This window comes from Schistocerca nitens, chromosome 2 (assembly GCF_023898315.1).
Source record: "Schistocerca nitens isolate TAMUIC-IGC-003100 chromosome 2, iqSchNite1.1, whole genome shotgun sequence".
Classification (NCBI taxonomy): Eukaryota; Metazoa; Arthropoda; class Insecta; order Orthoptera; family Acrididae; genus Schistocerca; species Schistocerca nitens.
The window spans coordinates 858,125,177-858,140,521 of record NC_064615.1 but is presented as its reverse complement, the minus strand read 5'-3'; the positions used below and the strand labels follow the sequence as shown (position 1 = coordinate 858,140,521).

The 15,345-nt window shown below is 44.5% G+C and overlaps 1 protein-coding gene across 1 annotated transcript in view; it reads right to left on the bottom strand.

The window, feature by feature from the left end:
• LOC126235393 (uncharacterized) overlaps positions 1 to 15,142 on the bottom strand; it is a 491,959-nt gene extending 476,817 nt beyond the window's left edge. The window contains exon 1 of the mRNA XM_049944114.1: positions 15,061 to 15,142. Coding sequence (XP_049800071.1) covers positions 15,061 to 15,091 — 31 coding nt within the window. The 5' untranslated portion in view covers positions 15,092 to 15,142. The remainder of the gene's footprint in view (positions 1 to 15,060) is intronic.
• Positions 15,143 to 15,345: the final 203 nt, after the last annotated feature.

Below are 15,345 nucleotides of genomic sequence, written 5' to 3'. Positions count from 1 at the left end.
CAAGAAGAATCAGTTTTTAGATAGTCCATATAGCAACGGAGAAATCATTAAATTTTGCTTTTCCAAATTGCCTATTAGGTATCAACAGACACTTGTCGGGAAGTGTGGATCTGACATAGAAGCATTCAAGAGTCTATTGCGCGAACTCGAAGTAGTCTTCGATAAACAAGACGCAAAGGACAGGAAGAAGGCGCAAAATAACAAATACCACGGGCCAGCAAGGGAAGACGACAACAGATCGCAAAATCGCACTCGTCAGTTAGGAAACCAGGGTTACGGAAATCAAGGTTACGCTACTCAAGGTTATGGAAACCAGAGACACGGAAACCAGAACGTCAGGGAGCAGGGTCAATCAAGACAAGGAATCTGGGATAGGAGGAATAACGAACGGCAAAGCGACCGTAATTGGAGAGAGCGAAATCAAGGACAACAGGAGAACCAGGAGATTGAAATTAGACCTGCAAATCCTAATGCACGTCAGAGGAGGGGGAGTCTAACAAGGGATTGGCGCTAGTCCATAGGATTCCACCACATCTCTCACACAAAGAAGTTCGTGGAATAATAGTAGTTTAAGTGGTGTACATAGTAGAATAGGCAAATATATGAACCTTTCTTCGGGGAACAATAATTGTTGCATTAATAGATTAAGATTGTTAAAAGTATTAACACGCTGCGTTGTCTTGCATAAGAATTTACTGCTGCTATCCTCTTTTTTGTCTATGTTTGGGATCTCCTCTGTCGTTGCGATAAGAGGGACTACCTTTCCATGAGCAATGTTTTTTTTGTCCTTTCCTATCTGGTGTCCATGTTAAGGGATAAAGATGAGTGACGAGATGTCGCACAAACGGGCGCATACAAGAACGTGCTCTTAGAAGCGTTCTGAGAAGTCGTGATGCGCTCCATAGCGGCCACAACCAGTTCGTGAGACGTTCATACCAATGCTTGCAGGCACGCGTCAGTGCATTGCAAGATTGTGGTATATTGCGTGATTTCAAGGATGAATATGGGCAGTATAGTTTTTACAGTGATGCGTCAGCATCGTTGCCTCGCAAGTCGGGGTGAACCTGTGAGCGTTTGACTCCAATGGTGCCCTAGACGAGAGAAATGCGAGCATAAAGCCTACCATGCCAATGTGCTGGTTGGGGATTTAGCGTGCTGCTCGTGACTGTCACAGATGAATAACCATGGACTTATACTTGGATATTCGTGACATACTGTGTAGCTGGCGTGTGTTGGGCGACTGAATGCTCAACAGGAACCACCCCTGGCTTGGTCATATTACATTGCTTCTGGAAAGGTGTGCTTTGATCCCGAAAACCACATCAGATAGAGAAGGAAGTTGCAACTATAAATTTATTGTCGTGTATAGCCATGGCTAACCCAGTCTCTGGAGTTTCAGTGAGGCGTAGTGAGAACTCGGAGGCCATGTCGTACGGCGCGCACATCACTGTCGTCAATAGCGGCGAGCAGCGAGACATCTCAACGTAACAGGAATTATGTAAGAGTATTGTATAAGGTAAACAAAAAAAAATAATAATAATAAATAAATAAATAAATAAAAAAGGGTACGATATACTAGGATAAGTTAAACTGTAGGATTTAACAATAACTAGATTAATATTGTGGGGGTTTTCTACCACAAGTGTTGTGTTTGGGCGCGCCTGTTGGGATGTTATTTTTTCAGGTCATCAAATCACAGACCCGAGATGGAGGGACGACCGGCGAGCGAACGTAGAATAGTTGCAATAACATAATTTATTCAGAAGACATAGAATGTAGATCGTTGGCATATGGTAGTTAATTCTTGAGCATGTCTACTGTCGATCTATATAATTAATAGTAATATTAGTGCGGGCCCGCACATTTAGTTGTTCATCCATTACATAACATCAGTTATCACACACCATGTACAATACTGAGATCGGTCTCTACACATATATCAAAATAAATTATTTCCATGTCTAAATTAGATGTTATAATGATTGCCATAGATTAATAACTATAAAAGTAAAATAAGAGTGTCTGAAATGACAGACCATCAATGTTTCATTATGTAAATTTATTATAACATAGAAGGTCATGGGAAAAAGTTAGGCATAAGATTTTTGTAAGAATTGTGCAGATGACGGGGATCCTGGCAATGCGGAGGCCGGCCGGAGCGGGAACAAGAGGTCTGCGGCTACCTGCAAGAAAAGAGCGTCAGCACCCCACCTGACGTGAAGGGCGAGAGCATCCGGTCCTACGAGCTGACAGCACTGGGCCGTGTACCTGAGGGATTAGGCGGCAGACAGCCCTCGCCGGGCCACAAGCGAAAGTGGGGCTGGCCGTTGACACTGACACGCGACCCACACGCGACAGCCTGCTAGCTCTCCGGACGCGGCAGCCGTTTGGAGGGATTCCCTGCGGCAGACCACGTTGTCGTGAGTACACGAAGAAGATCACATATCGTGTCAGAATCTGCGCCTCATGTGCCTCAGGACAGAAAGGGACGCTATATACTCACCTGTTTGGGTTTTCACAACTCACTAGCATTGGCCGATCTGCATACACAAAGCAGTATCGTGCCACACTAACAAATGTATGGTCTCATTTCTTACTTCTCCTCTCTATTAGAGAGCAGTTTTAACAATAGTCGCTCCTAGTTCGACCCTGTATGGATGACCTCACACACTTGTGGAGTCACTCCACGTGCCATCATCCCTCGTCGAACTGCAATATTGGGAAACGTAAAGTTCTGTCCAGCGAGAGAAGAGACCTAGACTAGTGATGTATCCCAACGAGTAGACCTCAGAGACAATTAATCGACGTGAGGAGAGCCTATCACTGTGTCTTCCTACCGTACTGCCGTGATCATATGCGTGGGTCTGACTACAATCTCAACAGCGTACTGCAGACACTCCAGAACTCCCTATTGCTGTTGCCACAACGTTGCAACAACACCCGATGTTTAGCATTATGTGATGTCAGTACTGTGGAATTAGTGAAGTGCTACGGATATTTCTAACAATGTGATTTAGTGCCTCATTCTCAGCACAGTCGTGAACTTTGTGCAATGTGTACGCACAATTTGATGCCCCATGAACCTTGTTTTTTTTCTTAAATTTCTTTCTCTTATGTTGTTTTTGTAATGTATGTTATACCTTGTATGCGTTTGTGTTTTACACTGAAATTCTTATTACAGATTACTGTATCGTTCTCCGCATCATGTTTTTTTTGTATTTTGTGTTTATTGTTGTGTGTATGCAAACAGTGTGCCTGAAGTCCCCATAAACTGAAGCAGATACCACCACTGTCATTGTGAATGGACCATCAGTTCAGGGAACATTTTGTAAAGGTTATTCTTGCTGCGGGGAGACAGAATGAATCGGAGGTTGTAACTAGATTCTGAAAGCTCACAAAGAGATTGTTAACTTATATAGTAAATGGCTATGAGCACTATGGGACTCAACTGCTGTGGTCATAAGTCCCCTAGAACTTAGAACTACTTAAACCTAACTAACCTAAGGACATCACACACATCCAAGCCCGAGGCAGGATTCGAACCAGCGACCGTAGCGGTCGTGCGGTTTCAGACTGTAGCGCCTTTAAAACTTATATAGTATCATGTGTGAGTGAGTTCAGGTAAGTTTAATGATTAAAATTGTTGTAACATCTTGGGCATTTAATTGCGGAGCACTCCAACACTGATTGTAAAGAATAAACTGCTCCATATTTGGCTCAGATGCCCGGGCCATATTTAGAGCGTGAATGTCTGCGTGAATCGGTGTTTGGAAGGGGCTCCCTGGGTATGGATGTGTGATGTGAGTGTTAGTGTTCCATATTAAGAAGGTGAAGTTGGCTACATCATAAATAATCCTCCCTCTATGAGCTGCATTTTTCAGTTGCAGTGATTTTCTTTATAGAGTGCGGCATGCGGAGCCAGCTTGCGAGATTGTTCTTGGGCGATTGACTCACTACCTTGCTCCTAAGTGAGCCAACCGCTCACCAATTACAATCTAAAATGGCGTAGGGGCTATGAGAGGTGGCATGAGCCCCCTCTCATATTTCTATCTTACGATTCTCCTCTCTAGTTGCATGCGGTGGAGGGTTGCTATTCCTTCACACGTGGACTTCCCATGCAGCGTCTCTCGCCACCCGGGTGGTCCAGTGACAGGCGGGCTCTTCTGACTTTGAAAGGGTAGGCCGACAGGTGTGGGGGGTCGAGTGAATGCTTTCCGGACGCCGACATTGTCAGGAGACGCGCCCGCGGGAGCCGGAAGTGGCGGCTGGGCTGGAGGTTCCGTTGCTTCGCAGAAGCTTAGCGAAAACACTTTCGGGCGGGCTACCAGCGAGGCGTGGGAATGACTTATGTACCCAGGCAGCTGTGGCGGGAAAATTCCCGCGCTTTCTGCAAAATAGTAACTGTGATTGGCTTGCTCAGGGCATAGCTCCGTGACGTAGCAAAATCAGCACAGAAATTGGCGCCAAGAATCTCCATTGGTGGAATGGTAGTGCTCCGGCAATGGAGTGGAATTTCCGCCGGTTTTCGAGTTGCTGATTGGAACGTAACCACGGCCACTGTCGTGGGGGCGGGAATGTTGTGTGTTCGGCCTGTACGGGTGCTCTTGGTAGTCGGCAGTCGCCATTCGGTCGAGGACGTCGAAGCAACCAGCCAACGGCTCCGGTACGCCAGATCGTGTTCTGGCAGTCAAGAAGACAGTTTCGGTAACGTATGTCCGCAGCACCGGCAGATAGGGATTTTCCTAGGTGATAGAGCTCAGCAGAGCGCGCCTGTTCGTCTTTTTCTAACTTTGTTCTGTCTTGAGTAGCAGCAATTACTGTTGGGTTAGCGGTGTGTTTCTCTTGAGATTTGAGTGGCAAGGAATTGGCTCCACATACCACTTCGTCTTAAACCTCACGATCTAGTTTAGGGACAACTTCACCTTTACAGTGTTTGTATGAGTCTCCAATTCGAGCCAATTTAATGTATCATAAATTAGAATTCATGTGCTTTTGTTTATTAATTTGTGTTTAGTCTTAATAAATCATATTGTTATTTTGGACAGAACTTTCATTCTGTTAATCGATAGAGCAACCCTATCATTCCTCACTATGCTAATGAAACCTTTGTTTATTTAACTTATTTATCAAATTAAATTATTGCAGGTGCCAAACTCTCTTCTACTTCACTGGCAGGGTTGATTAGAGTCAGTTCGCGTATTTTTTTATCTTTGTGCAACAGCAAAAGTCGGAGTTAGAATAGGGGGGGGGGGGGGCTTAGAGCATGATTTACATATGTGGATTCTAGTAGAATTTAGTGATAAATACACTGCTAGCCCCGGCACCTCGCAACAGTACTATAGCATTTAGTCTCTTCTGCTTAACAGTCCTCATTTCATACAAGAAGTGGTGCCTTATGCAACTGATAATCGTTTTGGCATGATTTTAAATTTATTGTGCCCCAGTACAGCCGTAACAAATTATAAGCACGCCTATGGACTTCCGATCAACGCAGGACTAATAACAGCAAGACTCCATAATAGCGCATTACAGTTGAAGATTAAATTCTCGTTTGTACACAACTAGTTACGAGTTGACAGGTGTAGAAACTTAGTTTGTCTGCTGAGTTGTGCGAGCGAGCAAGTGCAGGCCTACCTTCGTGACGTAAGCGCCGCGGCCTGTCTTTCTCGTAGGCCTCTGAGGACAAACACCCTTCGACCGTATACTAGACTTATAATCCCCATCGCATACCCCTCAGATTTAGCGGTAAGATGCTCCAGTGGACATCATGTCAAAAACTGAACACAGATCAAGTATGAAAACAGGAAGAAGGTCTACTGTACTGTGGAAACAAAAATATAACAGAAACAGTGAACGTGCCAAGCCTAACAAGTGCAACACCTAGTGATGTGGAAGAGCCACAGCGTCGTAGTTAAGTGGTCACGGTGTTGGACTACAAATCGCGCGAGCCGGGTTCAAAATCTCCCTCGTGCCATCTATTTTCATATTTTTTTTCACAGCATTATGAACTGTCAGTTTGGTCACTGAAATGTTTGTTCTCTTTCTGTAGTCTTGGCAGTTGTCGCACTATACTTTGGTTATAGACAATGAGTCATGCGGTAAGAATACATAACTCTCGCAAGTAAATGTGATGAATAGCGAAATCAGGCGAGATACCATACAGACGTCTCACAGAAATGAAAACAACAAATAAAAGAATGTGAACCATGCAACAACAAAAGAATGCAACAGTCAAAACTTCCAAAACGGAAAGCAACTTTAGAAACGTTAAAAGCATATTTCTTGACAGAGCACAGGGAAACTGTCTGATTGTGAAAGTGTTGGGTTCATTTGTTGCAGCTTATGCGACAAACTATTATGTTTTCATCATTTTCTTGGCAGTGAACACATTCGCAATCATATGAATACCTAAATCGGGCGAGGAGGCATATCCCTCTCAATCACCAGGTTTACAAATTAGAGGCGTTGATAAGAGGTTACTATCATATGACACACGTAGTGTCACTAATGCCGTGTATGACACACCAGACGTGTTTTCCGGTGGAAGATTCGGCTGACATGTCGCCTTGTCATCAAAGGTTTGCGGTTCCCATTCGAAAGCCACTTCCTTTCGGCTGCTAATAGAGCAGTTGTGCACAATCAACTTTCGTTATGGGCTGCCTTCCTTATACCTCGCTTTGCAAACGGACGTTATATCACGACACAGACACAAATCTGAATACAGCGAACAGCGGAAAAAAAAAGGTTCACCCGCTACGCGGTCGAACACCGTGATCACTGACCACTTAACAACGACGCCAAGAGTATTCCAGGAAGTACATATAGAGATTATGATATAATCTTTTATATAGCACGTGAAATGATATGTTTGCTGTACCTACGAATGTAAAGATGGTGGATTGTATCACCGAAACCGGTAGGGAACAAATAAAAACTAAGACATTCAGACGAAGATATTATCGATATTGCATATAAATATAAAAGCTGCTGTCCTAGTACCCATCAGAAGATAGATCTTCGGAAATTGAACTCATGGTCTGAAAAACTGTTAAAAAGTCATTTACAAAATGTCAAAATTGAATGTATATGGTATATACCATAAAAACGTTTTAAAGTCTGGCAGACGATGACTTTAACGTAGAAACCAGTGGCAGAGCAATCTTGTGAAGGTTTTACACCTAAATTTCTTTCATAGAAGATGCGCAGCACAACGTAAAGAAGACAACCACAAGCTACTGACGAACGGATGTCACGTCGCCTCCGTGTTCGGAAACACCCCATGGAATGCTGCTGATGAATGGTAACACAACAGGTCGAATCACAAGACTGACCTACAAATTTGCAGTCAGGATGCGTCGGATAACCACGAGAGTGGTCCTGCTGTCACACGAAATCGCAAAAAAAAAAAAAAAAGAAAAAAAAGTTCAAATGTGTGTGAAATCTTATGGGACTTAACTGCTAAATGATGACTAACTGACAACCTCAGCTGCTGATAGGTGTTGTTGTTATACCTCGATGTGGACAGCTGAAAATGTGTGCCCCGACCGGGACTCGAACCCGGGATCTCCTGCTTACATGGCAGACGCTCTATCCATCTGAGCCACCGAGGACACAGATGAATAGCGCGACTGCAGGGACTTATCCCTTGCACGCTTCCCGTGAGACTCACATTCCCAACTGTCCACAATTCTACATATGTATTGTACCTTATAGACATTTGCCCACCCACTCATTACTCGCGCACGCGCTGGCGATTCCCGTAAGAGTTAGGGCAACCTGTGCGCATTCGCACAGACAAAGGTCAATGGCTGGGTAGCCTTTAACTATATATACAAAGACAGTAAATGTCTTTGTATATATAGTTAAAGGCTACCCAGCCATTGACCTTTGTCTGTGCGAATGCGCACAGGTTGCCCTAACTCTTACGGGAATCGCCAGCGCGTGCGCGAGTAATGAGTGGGTGGGCAAATGTCTATAAGGTACAATACATATGTAGAATTGTGGACAGTTGGGAATGTGAGTCTCACGGGAAGCGTGCAAGGGATAAGTCCCTGCAGTCGCGCTATTCATCTGTGTCCTCGGTGGCTCAGATGGATAGAGCGTCTGCCATGTAAGCAGGAGATCCCGGGTTCGAGTCCCGGTCGGGGCACACATTTTCAGCTGTCCACATCGAGGTATAACAACAACACCTATCAGCAGCTGAGGTTCTCAGTTAGTCATCATTTATTTCAGGGAAAAGCTGCACGGTCATCAACAATAACTGTTCTTTCGAGAACAAGTTACTGTCTTTGTATATATACTTAACTGCTAAGATCATCAGTCTCCAAGCTTACACACTACTTAACCTAAATTATCCTAAAGACAAACACACACACCCATGCTCGAGGCAGGACTCGAACCTCCGCCGGGATCAGCCGCACAGTCTGTTGTGGATTGGCAAGACAGCCAACCCGCTAGGAGGAAACCGAAAGGCACGCGTTTAAGCTCACGCAGGCTGGCGTGAGGTCTGGAACAGGACACGGAAAGGAGACTAGTAAAAAACGTACGTAGCTTCTGGAATACTTAACTTTAATCCATAATTGGTGAACATCGCTCTTGACGGTACATGTTTTACAGCATCAATAGTGACTGGTAATTGCGCCTTGCTAGGTCGTAGCAAATGACGTAGCTGAAGGCTATGCTAACTATCGTCTCGGAAAATGAGAGCGTAATTTGTCAGTGAACCATTGCTAGCAAAGTCGGCTGTACAACTGGAGCGAGTGCTAGGAAGTGTCTCTAGACCTGCCGTGTAGCGGCGCTCGGTCTGCAATCACTGATAGTGGCGACACGCGGGTCCGACGTACACTAACGGACCGCGGACGATTTAAAGGCTACCACCTAGCAAGTGTGGTGTCTGGCGGTGACACCACACAGTCCATGCCATGACTGCAGCGCCCTAGACCGCTAGGCTAATCCACGAAATCGCACCCCAGACCAGAACTTCAGGTGTAGGTCCAGTGTGTCTAGCACGCAGACAGGGTTGCTGCAAGACCTCAACTGTCCTCCTTCTAAGCAACAATTGTCCATCACTGGCTCCGAGGTAGCATCATCTTTCATCAGAAAACACGACAGACCTCCAGACTACCTTACAATGAGCTCTCTCGTGATACCACTGAAGTTGCAAATGGCGATGGTTTGGGGTCAGTGCCATGCATGCTGCAGGGCGTCTGACACAGAGCTATACTTGCTTTAACCGATTTGTAACAGTTCGTTGTGTCAGTGGGGTGCCGACCGCACCTAAAATTGCTGCTGCAGATGCCGTGCCATGCGCCAGAGTCATACGCCGAACACGCCTTCCCTCTCGGAAGTGCCACGTGGCTGCCCGGAGTGCGCTCTTTTTGCGAGCGTATCTTCTCGTAATCGCCGCTGCTAGCAATCACGTACAGTGGTTACATTCCTGCCAAGTCTTTCTCCAGTATCGCAGAAGGAACGCCTAGCTTCTCGTAGCCGTATTACATGACCTCGTCCAGACTCAGTGAGGTGTGAAGGGCGTCTTGGTCGCCTTAAAGGCATCTTTGACTATCATTAACTCACCTCGGCCAATCTCAAAGGTAACTAATGCTCACGACCGATACAGCGCATATTTAAAGCAAATATGATTTGCATCCTGACAGTGGCGCTGTTAGCACCCCTCTTTCGCGACTGCAACGAAATTTGAATAGACGCCTACCGACTTTCATTTATGACGCACAACTCCTTATTGGTGTTGCGATTTTTTTCCGTCTGTATATTATTTGTTTATAAGAGATATCACATGGACGAAGTGTGTGAAGAATCGTAGGTAGATATATGTAACGCATTACATTACAAACAATAGATAAGGCTAGATTTTTACCATACGTTTCGGTTTCAACCAGCTCAACTATAAGTGTTCTTCTGTATGTTCATATCCCATCCGCTGCAAGTGACACGTTGCAGACCACACAATTTGATGGTTTACGTGACTAACACAAGGAGAATAAATTCTTCCTGCCAAGGTTATTATAGCCTAAGAGGTTTTAGACCTTGTTGAACAACCCCTTGTATCTACAGTGTAGGCTATTTTGTTTTCCAACAATTATTAAAAAATTGTTACAGGGGACGCACTGTCTATAGTGGATGTCTTCAAAGTTTTAATGCTATTTTGATGAAATACAGATACGTAAAGAAAATTGGTTGAGTCTAACATTTCATCATTAAAAAAAATAAGTACAGAGATTATGATGTTATCTTTTATGATAAGTGAAATGTTTGCTGTATCTAGGGGCTGCAGATGGTGGATTGTATCACCGGTATCAGCTGTAAATAAGTAGTAAGTATTACATGAAACTGAAGGTATTATCATTATTGCACATGAATTTAATATCAAAACTAGTCTTGGAATAATAACAGTTATTAACGTCTTGTGGCGGTTTTACATAATAATGACTTTCGTCATGTGCGATGGTTTCGTCGTGTGGAAATGTTGCGTCTGCGATACAGACTATCTGATCAAGGCACTTCTGACCCCGCAAACTCGAGTTCTCGTGTGATTTCCAATATACTTTGACCCATATGTCTTGCACTGACTATCAACCTAAGATCGAATTCAGCTAATTCGCGAAGTGCTGCCATGTTCACTACACAACTGTCAGTAGTAGACTGCTCAGATATCGTGTCTACACACGCCCTTATGCCGCGTCTAGCCGCATCATTCGTGTGTCGGACGCTGCACATTTTTAAGTGGAACAACCTTTCCCGAAGCATTTGGCAAGTCAGTTTATACGTTGATCAGCCACAACAGTATGACCAACTACCTAACAGCCGGTATGTCCACCACTGGCACGGATTACAGCGGCTACGCGTCGTGGCATGGAAGCATGACGTCAAGTTTGAACAGCTTGTTATTGACACAGAAGGAAACGTAATGGATCAAAGAAAGTTAACGAAAATTTGACCAATACGTGGCGCTGTAAACGTCAGAATGTGCAAATCAACAGACACGGGGTACACGGCCGTTTCTCAATTAGCGTCCGAGACGCGCAACATGACTGTCTGCATGGAGGATCGCGCGCTGCTGGTACAGCTCTGTTACAAGAACGGTGACTGCGCCGGAAGCCCTCAATAGTTCCGAACATTCAGGGAAATTAAAAAAGTCATTGGTCCGGTGTCAGCTAAGGGTTCGGAGAAAATTACAAAATTCGAAAAGACAGGTTCTTTCGAAGTGCAAATGTGGCAGACGGAGGTAAGCAGTTAATCCAACGTCAGTCGAAGACGTGGCTACAGCCTTACACGAGGTTTCGAGGGGTGGTGTGCAAACGCGCAGTGTACTGGGAGTTACTCGAACGTTGGACATGACTTCGAGCACTATACATAAAGTCCTACGGAACACCCTACATTGCTGCAAACAAAATGACACATGTTCAGGAGTTGCTTCCTGTTGACCTGCCAACAAGATAAACGTTCGCGCTGGAATTTTTTGTACGCATGGAAGTGGACAATGAATGGCCATGGCATATTCTGTGGACAGACGAAGCCCACTTCCATCTCCGAGGTCATGTCAATACGGAGAATTGCAGAATATGGGCAGTGGAAGATGCACACGCACATAAACTGGTACCACTTCATTCTGCAAAGGTGACTGTGTGGTGCGGGTTGACGGCATCGTTTATCGGACGGCTGCAATTTTACGAGGAGGTAAGTCGTGCTTGTCCTGTTACCTGTAACGTCACTGGTGAACGGTATGAGAGTCTTTTGCGTACCAGCGCCATTCCAACCCTTCAGCAGCATGTGGGTAAGATAATTTTTATGCAAGTGGACAATCCTCCATACATTGTACAGCCAGTGAAGCAGCTACTGCAGAAGTATTTCGAAAACGCTAGAATTTCCAGCCGTCATTTCTCTACAGCCTGGCTATCCAGGTCACCTGATCTTAATTCGTGTGAATTCTGGCTGTCGGTTTATCTGAAAGATGTTGAGTTCATTGCTCCAATTTAGAACGTAGATGAATTGCACAGACGGCAAAATGCAGTAATGATGATTAAAGAATCAATTATGATTAAAATTAAAAATATACGAAAGACTGATCACCCTCGTTGCTTATCTTCAAGCTATCTGTAATTACGTGGGTGATGTCTTAGTGTTATGTTACAAATTGTTATTGGTAAAAACGGTTTATCACGTTTTCTGCCCTCTAGCAAGCTATGTAGCTTATTTTACGAAGTAGCCTATGTGACAGGTCGTCTGTATGTTCCATATTTCATGCATAATATTTTATTGAAATTATCTTCGTTGTACGTACTTTTGAAGTGTTTCGTATTTGTCACTGAAGACACCAGAAAGTATGTAGCAGCTGCTGAAATGCACGACAGTCACTAATGTAAAAGTCTCCGGTTGCTAGTAATCAGTGTAAATGCCACCCTTTCTTCGGGTTGTGTTGACTGTCGTAATTATTGTAATGAGAAGCCAGCTAAAACTGTCGTCTGACATATGTACAAAGTTTTGGACTAATGCTAAGGAAAGCTGGAGCTGTATTTCAGAATCAAGTGCACTACCTCTACGCATTTCACGTTCGCGTGCAAATTGAGACACCTGAATTCCCCTTTTCCTGCACCGTTTTGCTTACTCCTTTAAAAACAGTATGTTCGCCATGCAAAACAATCCTGTCTCAGTACAAGAGCTTTGCATTATGGCTCTAACTGTATAATGTTGTATCCTATGTACGGATTAACAGCGCCAAAAAAGAATAACGCAGCGTTCACGTGCTGTGTTCGTTATCTCATGTTCTCTTCTGGTGATGACGATGATTGGTTTGTGGGGCGCTCAACTGCGCGGTTATCAGCGCCCGTACAAAGTTCCAATCTTGACACAGTCCTCATTATGTGCTCATTCCACTTTACATCGCTCCATACGCACACTCCTAGATATATTATCTAAGTAACTGCAAGCAATGACTGTTCTGCAATTGTGTAATCATATAATAAAGGATCTTCGATCTATGTGTTACATTTATTTATGTTGAGGATCAATTACTGCTCCCAGCACCAAGCTTCGGTCCTCTGAACCCTTCCTGCAATTTTCTAGCGTCGCGAGTTCTCTGTATATTGCAGCATCATCCAAGAGAAGCCTCACGGAACTATCTACTACTTCACTCATAATTTTTTCATAATGTGGGGCCACAGTCATAATATATTTCTTTAAAGTCAGTACCGCCATTAGACTGTTTTTTATTTGCAGTGTTATATTTACACGATCATGATTTCGGCTTTAAAGTGCCATTATCAAGTGTTTTAATGTTATACAGTGCCTAAGGTGGCATACTGTCGTATTTAAAATACGTATATAAATACGTTTTAATGTTATACAGTGTCTAAGATGGCTTACTGTCGCAGGGTTTGGTGGCCGAGCGGTTCAAGGCGCTTCAGTCAGGAATCGCGCGACTGCTACGGTCGCAGGTTCGAATACTGCCTCGGGCATCGATGTGTGTGATGTCCTTAGGTTAGTTAGGTTTAAGTAGTTCTAAGTTCTAGGGGACGGATGACCTCAGATGTTAAGTCCCATAGTGCTCAGAGCCATTTTTTTTGGCATACTGTGGTATTTAAAATACGTATTTAAAATATGACAGTATGCCATCTTGGGCACTGTATAACATTAAAATACTTGATAATGGCACTTTAAAGCCGAAATCATGATCGTGTAAATGTAACACTGCAAATAAAAAGCAGTCTAATGGCGGCACTGTCTTTACAGAAATACTTCACTTATGTATGAGGATATTGTAAAAAGTAATGGTCCTATAAAACTCTCCTGGGGTACATCCAGAATTGTTTTTATTCGTATGTCTGAAGTATTCTCTCTCTGCTGTCTTCTGTTTGCTAGAAACTCTTAAGTCCAGTGACTAAGTAGGTCTGATATTCCATATGCTCGTATTTTGTTCATTAGGTGGCAGTGCAAAACTATTGAACACTGTCCAGACGGTTGTATCTACTGTTTCCCGAGCTTGGTTTCACAGTATGATTGTTTTCGGAACCCATGTTGATTCATACAGAAGAGATCTGTGTTCACTCCCAGTTGCTCCGTCATGCTGTACCGTTCGAGACACTCCATAGAGGAATGTAACTATCAGAAAGTGAGAGCTACCATGTGTTTTCCCTACATTGATCAAATACTGAAGATAAAAATGATGTATAGGCTGCCTGGAACAACAGATGTGTTACGTGCGAGTAGTATCAGCCTACACATCAGGGGCAAGAACAGCTTTTTCCAGCCCCCGACTTGTAGGCTGCCCGACACAACTGACTTGTGTGCGAGTAGTATCAGCATGCCATATAGACTTGATTTGCAGGATAGCCTATAGATCAGGGTCAACACCAGTTTTCCAGTTCCCAATGTGTAGCCTGCTCTGCACGACAGTTGTTTTGTGTTGGAATAGTATCGGACTGCTTCATCGAAACGATGGTAGCCTGCCGCTCCAACGTGCACAGCAGCCTGGCATCCGGAGGTGGATGTTAAGAAGGTTGTTGTTGTTGTTGTGGTCTTCAGTCCTGAGACTGGTTTGATGCAGCTCTCCACGCTACTCTATCCTGTGCAAGCTTCTTCATCTTCCAGTACCTACTGCAACCTACATCTTTCTGAATCTGCTTAGTGTATTCATCTCTTGGTCTCCCTCTACGATTTTTACCCTCCACGCTGCAATGCTAAATTTGTGATCCCTTGATGCCTCAAAACATGTCCTACCAACCGATCCCTTCTTCTAGTCAAGTTGTGCCACAAACTTCTCTTCTCCCCAATCCTATTCAATACCTCCTCATTAGTTACGTGATCTACCCACCTTATCTTCAGCATTCTTCTGTAGCACCACATTTCGAAAGCTTCTATTCTCTTCTTGTCCACACTAGTTATCGTCCATGTTTCACTTCCATACATGGCTACACTCCATACAAATACTTTCAGAAACGACTTCCTGACACTTAAATCTATACTCGATGTTAACAAATTTCTCTTCTTCAGAAACGATTTCCTCACGTTAAGAAGGTAGTGAAGAGAATATGAAGTGTCACTCACCAGTATCGGGGAAGATCTCGGAGAAGTGCATGTGGATGTCGAGGTCGTCCGACGAGGAGGAGGAGGAAGAGGGGGAGGCGCGCGTGGCGGTGGCGGCGGCGGCGGCGGCCAGCCGGGCGGCGGAGCTCTTGTGCTGCTGCTGGCTCTGCTGGTGGTGGTGGCCGTGGTCAGCGAAGGCGGCGCGCTCCCAGCGGAACGCCTCCTTCACCTTGGTCCACTTGGAGACCTTGGCCTTGCTCTTCTGCGGAGACTGCCGTTGCTGTTGCGGCGGCTGCGGAATGTGTA